The sequence below is a fragment of the Nicotiana attenuata genome, unplaced genomic scaffold, assembly GCF_001879085.1.
Source record: "Nicotiana attenuata strain UT unplaced genomic scaffold, NIATTr2, whole genome shotgun sequence".
NCBI classification, from domain to species: Eukaryota; Viridiplantae; Streptophyta; class Magnoliopsida; order Solanales; family Solanaceae; genus Nicotiana; species Nicotiana attenuata.
This window is the reverse complement of record NW_017674344.1, coordinates 58,428-66,225: the sequence shown is the minus strand read 5'-3', so window position 1 is coordinate 66,225 and position 7,798 is coordinate 58,428. Positions and strand designations below refer to the sequence as shown.

The 7,798-nt window shown below is 43.1% G+C and overlaps 1 protein-coding gene across 1 annotated transcript; it reads left to right on the top strand.

Moving 5' to 3' along the window:
• Positions 1-2,756: 2,756 nt before the first annotated feature.
• LOC109218466 lies at positions 2,757-4,558 on the top strand. The gene is made up of 4 exons (XM_019382834.1): positions 2,757-2,892; positions 3,012-3,591; positions 3,690-3,768; positions 3,863-4,558. The coding sequence occupies exons 1-4, from the start codon at positions 2,757-2,759 to the stop codon at positions 4,556-4,558; spliced, it is 1,491 nt and encodes a 496-aa protein (XP_019238379.1).
• Positions 4,559-7,798: the final 3,240 nt, after the last annotated feature.

Below are 7,798 nucleotides of genomic sequence, written 5' to 3'. Positions count from 1 at the left end.
TTATATTATTGATAAGTCACAATAATTAATAATTCAAATATTTAAAAGACATGAAAAAAAACTGCAATACAAAAGATTTATTTGACGATCACATAAATTGAAACAGAAGAAGTAGCATATAGCAATAATAATCCGCACATATTTATTTAGATTCATTGATATGCTTGAAAACACATCTGCAACAGCTTTGTGTTTTCGCAAATTAAAGCTGATTTTTTTTTTTAGTTAATGACGTTTGTCGAAGAAAAATTCGAAAAGTTACTTCAAATTTCAAAAAGCTAAAAAGAAGTTCGATAATTTTTTGACCTGTTTCTGAAAAAATCTAGTAGATATTTGGAAACTAATTTAAGAAACTAAAATTTAAAGTTATAGTTGAAAAAATTTATTCGAAAGTTGAACGTCAAATCTTATGTGCTGGCAGTGGGGTTTTTTTTTTATTATCTCAAAAGTCAAAACTCCCAAGTCCCAAGTCTGGTAATCTATTGTCTCAATTTATGTGATGGTGTTCAGATTAGATTCCGTGAGTTAAACAAGTTTCTTTTAATTGTAAATTTTATATGCCTTTAAATATTTTGAATTATAAATTAATGTGGCTTATATAAATTTTACGTAATTTTCAAATTATGTAAATTTTATTTCAAGAGATCTAATGATTCTATATCCGAATTTACGATCAAAATTAAAAAATTTAACTTCCGAAATCAGAAATATGACACATAAATTTGGACAGAAAGTGTATCTTTCAGGGAAATAATCCAGAGTTCTAATATGCTTTTATCAATGATTCAAATGATTATACAAGTAGGTTTAAGGAGAAACATGTGTGCAATGTGGATAAGATTTTGTTATAAAATAAGTCCATATGAGGAAATATAATTTCCCAATCTAACAAAACCACTTTATAATATAGGACTATCTGGACCAAAAAAGGAAAAAAGAGAAAGTCAATAGCTAGGTGTTAGCCTATAGTTTCAGTCTTGTATCTTTTCTCTTTTAATATATAAACCAATAATTGAATTCCTGACCAAACTTTCGTACTATTTTACCACTTTGAATTAAATACGAAGCTGAAATTAATGTGATGTGGGGCATTAAGAGATTGATTTGAGATTAGAGTCACATTACAGGTAAAACGAAAATGTTATTATTACTACTTAAGTTGAGTAAATTATTTTGCAAAAGGAGTTAATTATAATATGATTCATGCAGGAATATGCATAATTATTAATAAAGCTAAGGCAATTTTTCCCTTAACTCGCTATGTGATGTTTGTCATAAATATAATCAATGACATGTAACGTGCAATTTGTTTAAGAACAAATAGCTTTTCTTTTCTTTGTTGTTGCTTCTTAGTATCACTTTGCTCCTTCTCAATCTTCTTAATCTTGGTGCTATAATATGTTTTTTAGAAAATATACATAGTTAGTTACTAACAGAGGCGGAGGTAGGATTTGAACCTTATAGGTTCGAGATTATAATCCTTTTAAGTTACTGAGTTCTAAATCAATAATTTGTACATATTCGTTGAATTTCTTAATACAAATACAGGGTCTGAACAAAAGCTACTAGGTTCGGCCGAGCCTGCGAACAGCAGTGTGGCTCCGCCCCTGGTTACTAAGTATTTGTTTCATGACCAAGTTAACAATCAAAATATTACAATAAGTTCGATCCTTTTTCCTGGATTGTTTTGTGAGCAAGCTATGCTCAAAATCATAATTCGATTTTAAAGTTCTTGTCAATCCCAAAATTAAACTAATGGAAAATTTAGTAGTCATCTTAATTCTTAATTATAGAGTGGTTGATAAGTTACGTATCAAGTTGTACATGTATGGGGTCGAATTTGACCAACCACGTTCTACCGTCAACATGACCAACCACCGAATGTTTGCGAGCCGACACGAGAGAACGACCCCAGGGTGAGAGGAGGGACGACCTCGACCCGTTATCGGCTCCCCTATAAAGCACACTGACGTCGTCACTCTAAGGACTCAGCTCGAATCCCCCCATTATATAAAGGGGATCCGAACCTTGTAATAGGCAGACAACTTGTAATAGAAAAACTGATTCTCTCCCTAATTTTTATCTCCATATCACTCTCTCCTTCTCTCTCTCTATCTCTTTTCTTTACTGCTATTATTGTTCCGATTATTGAAACGATCCTGGGAATTATTATCTTCGACTACGATTTACCCCTTCATCTCTTTAATTGATTTGCTTAAAAAAAGGTTTAACTTCTTTTGAGTCAAACAATTTGGCGCCGTCTGTGGGGATTTCGGTAGTTGAAATCGTAGTTCTCACCTGGGATATCAAAATCAACGATCTCTATCCTTCGCACTCCATAGAAACCAGCGATGGCAGAGAAAGAAGCAAGGTTGAAGGCAATAGCAAATGTCTCAAACAACCTCTTAGACTCCCTCAACGAAGCTGGTAGAGAAGATATCGAGAATGTAACGCCAAGAGGTATACCGGAGGGAGAGATCTCACCCTCTATACTCGAGGATCCGATGATCTTGCGCGAAAGAGGAACTTCAACGTTCACGGTGAAAGAAACACCACCAGTAGTCCAAAATCTATTAGAGGAGTGGTTGACAAGCGCTCTAAACACCGTGCTTGAAAAACCCCCTCTAGGAAATACCTGAGATTCGCCGACGGTAGAAGTCGCTGCTGTTACCGACGAGCCGGGCACTGTACAAACAATCAACACTCGCACTACCACCGATGCAAGTGATGGTACACTCGCGATCATCCTAAAGAAAATGGAAGAAATGGAAAACGAGAACAAAATGCTTCGTGACCAAATGAAAGAACACCAGGAAAGGGTTGACAAAATACCCAGCGCCCCTAAGCTGCTGCCAAAACGCGATGTGGGAAGGTTTGTCGAGCAGCCGCACAGTGAGGAAGCTGCTCCCCACCCCATCCCGAAAACCTTTAAAATGCCACCAACTTGAAAATATACGACGGGACCACGGATCCAGAAGATCACCTGATTCATTACGTCACTGCGGTAAAAGGCAACGACTTGTCAAAAGAACAAGTGCCATCTGTGCTGTTGAAAAAGTTTTGTGAGACTTTGACAGGAGGAGCGTTAACCTGGTATTCTCAGCTACCAGCACGGTTGATATCGACGTTCGAGGAAATGGCGGATAAATTTGCTACCGCTCATACAGGAGCAAAGAAGGCTGAAGCCAGGGTCAATGACATCTTCGCTATCAGACAAACGGCGGGCGAAGGGCTCCGAGACTTTCTAGCCCGGTTCAACAGGGTAAGAATGGGACTGCCAAATATGTCGGAAGGAATGGCTGTCGCAGCCTTCCAAAACGGATTAAGCAGAAGCGGATCGAAGGCAACCAAGAAGTTACTCAACAGACTCATGAAGTACACTCCCACCACATGGGAGGAAATCCATAATGCCTACTGCACCGAAGTAAGAGCAGATGAAGACGATCTCAACGGTCCAACCCAGCGACTAGCGTCAGTACAGTCCGAGGTAAGGAGGGATCAACGTAGCGACGGACAAAGGGATCAACTCCCGCGCTTCAACAGAGAAAGGCATCAGCCCTATGTCAGAAATCCAAATCCGCCTCCCCCGAGGCATGCAGATGCCGTGTCGCGACATATCGCGCCCCTTCGAAACGAAAAAGGTATGCCTCCATTATTATCTGCTCACAACTTTTGTGTTTCACCTTCAGAAATAGTGTACGCACTAGAGAAACTGGGCACGAAGGTGCAGTGGCCACCAAAGATGAAATCGGACCCAAGCGCAAGAAGGTCAAATGTCCTCTGCGAATTCCATCAGGAAAGAGGACACAAGACCGAAGACTGCATAGGTTTATGACAGGAGGTGGTCAGAATGCTGAACCAGGGATACCTGAAAGAACTGCTCAGCGATAAGGGAAAGGCCAACTTCGCCAGAGGGCAAGACCCATCTCAAGGACCACCAAGGCCACCGTCGCCGGCACGTACCATACAAATGATTATCGGTGGTGGCGACGACTCGGTGATCAACCACGTAAAGTTCGCCACCATGCATAAGCTGAAACGTACAATCACTCACGAACGATATGATGGCTTCGAAGATAGTATCATCATCGAAAAGTCAAATACCGACGGTTTGTCTTTCCCTCATTACGATGCTTTAGTCATAACATTACGCATCGCTGATACAGATGTGAAGAGAATTATGGTAGACGATGGAAGCAGTGCATGTATTATCCACCCGAGAGTTCTCATGCGAATGAAGCTCGAGGATAAGATAATACCACGTTGCATAACACTAACGGGTTTTAATAATGCAGTAGAGCGGACATCTGGAGAAATAGCATTACCAGTCCTGGCTGGGGGAGTCACGCTGGAAACTACATTCCACGTCATGGACCAGGAAACCGCCTATAATGCCATCATAGGACGCCCATGGATACACGCCATGCGAGCCGTCCCATCAAGCTTCTATCAGGTAATCAAGTTTCCCACCCCGTGGGGAATTTTTAGTATTCGAGGCGAGTTGCGTACCGCCCAAGAATGCTACCAGATTGCCCAAGATTGCACGCATACCAAGTAGTTAAAAGGGGCAAGCGCGGAGGCATAGCAATCAGCCATGTCGGGAGCTAAAACCGACTCGCCAGCAGAAGTCATCATAGAGCCCGACGTTGTAGAAGCTTGCAAAGAAACTATTGAAGATCTCGATGCGGTACACCTGGACGATACCGACGATACAAAAAAGGCTTATATCAGACACAACCTCTCCGAGCCAGGTAAGTATCGTGAACTTTTGACTAACAATGCCGATCTATTTGCCTTTCACACTCAGATATGCCGGGATTCCAAAAGACATCACCACTCATAGGCTGAATGTCGATCCGCTCTATCCGCCCGTGCGGCAGATGAGGAGGAAATTCAGTGCCGCAATTAACGAGGCAGCCAGTGAAGAAGTGGACAAGTTACTGGCCAACGGCTCCATCAGAGAATCGAAATACCCCCAATGGGTCGCTAATGTTGTTATGGTCAAAAAGAAAAACGGCAAGTGGAGAATGTGCGTGGACTTCACCGATCTGAACAAGGCATGTCCAAAAGATTCCTTTCCCTTGCCCCATATCGACCAACTGATCGACGCAAACGCGGGACACGAACTGTTGAGTTTCTTGGACGCCTACTCCGGTTACAACCAAATCCTAATGGCTGAGGAGGATCAAGAGAAAACAACTTTCAACACCCACCAAGGGACTTACTGCTATAAGGTGATGCCATTCGGACTCAAGAATGCGGGGACCACATACCAGAGGTTAGTTACCAAGATGTTCAAGGAACAACTCGGCAAGACAATGGAGGTCTATATCGACGACATGCTGGTGAAATCGGCAAAGAAAGATGACCATATCGGTCATTTGAAAGAAGCCTTCGAGATATTGAAACAGTATGGGATGAAACTGAATCCGGAAAAATGCGCCTTCGGCGTGGCCTCAGGAAAATTTCTAGGTTTCCTTGTGTCACAACGAGGCATCGAGGTCAACCCGGATCAAATCAAGTCCATAGACACGATACCCGAGGTACTGAACAGCAAGAAACAGGTACAGAAGCTGACGGGACGAATAGCCTCCATATCAAGGTTCATTTCGCGATCTTCGGACAGGTGCCACAAGTTCTTCAATGTACTAAAAAAGGATCATGGACTACAATGGAACGAAGAGTGCATCGACGCCCTAAGGAAACTGAAAGCATCTGTCCTCACCACCACTACTCGTCAAGGCGGACCCAGGCGAGAGTCTGCTCGTATACCTAGTAGTATCCGAAGTTGCTGTCAGCGCAGTCCTGGTCCGCGAAAATAAAGTTACACAATCCCCCATTTACTATATCAGCAAGACCCTAATCGATGCCGAAACAAGGTACCCACACCTTGAAAAAACTGGTTATGGCACTAGTCGTAGCTTCACGAAAGCTTAGACTTTACTTTCAATGTCACCCCAGATGGGCCATAGAGCTCAGCGAGCACGACATAACGTATCACCCGCGAACTGCCATTAAGTCGCAGGTGCTCGCCGACTTTGTCACCGATTTCAATACAGAAATTCTGCCGGAAGCGGAACAAGAGGCCCTTCGTGCCTTCACTCTCACCGACATTTGGACCCTCTATACTGACGGATCCTCGAATGCCTCGGGATCGGGACTGGGACTCGTCCTCGAAGTCCCTACAGGCGAAGTAATTCGCCAGTCCATATGATGTCCCGAGATGACTAACAACGAGGCCGAGTACGAGGTTGTGGTTGCAGGTATGAAGTTAGCACTCAAGTACGGAGCCCAGCGACTCATCCTCCACTGCGACTCCCAACTCGTCGTAAATTAAGTCACCGGGACTTTCCAAATTAAAGAACAAAGACTACAAAAGTATCAATCAGAGATCCACAAGCTGATGCCAGAATTCGACGAATGCCGCCTCGAGCAGATACCTAGGGCACAAAACATTGAAGCAGATGGCCTAGCCAAGCTAGCCGCAGCCACCAAGAACATCAACAAAGGAAACGTGGTCACCCTCCTCCATTCAGCCATAGATCACGTCGAGGTATTTTCCTTGAAATTAACCTGGGACTGGCGCAACCGCTTTGTATCCTATCTGCAGAAGGAACACTCCCGCAAGACAAAAAAGAAGCCAAGAAACTCCGAGTGCAAGCTGCCCAATACAGCCTGGTAAATCATGACCTCTACAAAAGAACTTTCGGCGCCCCCCTCGCTAAATTCCTCGGACCCCACCAAACAAGACAAGTATTGGAGGAGGTGCACGAGGGCCATTGCGGCGCCCATACTGGGAATCGCGCCCTCGTCCGATGCCTCATCCGTGCCGGCTATTACTGGCCTACTATGAAAAAAGAAGCAGCAGACTACGTCCAGAGATGCGAGCAGTGCCAAAAATACGCCTCCGTGATACATCAAGCGGGAGAACTCCTCCATTCAGTCACTTCGCCATGGCCCCTCATAAAATGGGGGATGGACATAATCGGCCCCCTGCCGGCTGGGCGAGGAAAGGTACGTTTCCTTTTAGTTTTAACTGACTATTTCTCCAAATGGGTGGAAGCAGGTGCGTACGTGTCGATGCCCCCTTTTTCTCGCAAAATCGGGTTTATGACATTTGGGCGGACAACTCTTTTCCTTTTGGGAATTGGGTTTGCAATTTAGAAGAGTCGTCACCTAATGATTAAGTGCATTAGGACACTAAAAATGAATTTGATTTAGAAAACCAGAAGTTGGGTAAGGGCTTGAAATTATCTCGAGGGGAAGGTGTNAGAGGGAAAGGCACGGAACCGTCGACTACACCATTGATCGACTGGTTTTACCGTAAATATGCCTTTGCCGGATTTAGGGGGTGATAATATCGGAAGGGCGCAACCACTCATTATAAGCGTTGCTATGGTCTTTTGTTTGGCACGAGTGGAATATGATGTTGAATATGCAGTTACAATAATTAAACAAATTGTCATGTATTTGCACGTTCATAGAGTAATAATTACAACAGTTTATCATAATTTACAACAGTATTAAAGGAAAGCGATAAAGGAAAGCATTAAGAAAAGAAACAAAGAGCCAAGTTAGTTTCGTAGTAGAAGAAAGAATAAATACTTAAAGGCATTTAAACAAGTAAAGACATAAAGTCACAAATAGCACGAAATGGTAAAAGCCTTAAAGAACTCCCCAGCAGAGTCGACATGCTGTCGATGCCCCCTTTTTCTCGCGAAATCGGGTTTATGACATTTGGGCGGACAACTCTTTTCCTTTTGGGAATTGGGTTTGCAATTTAGAAGAGTCGCCACCT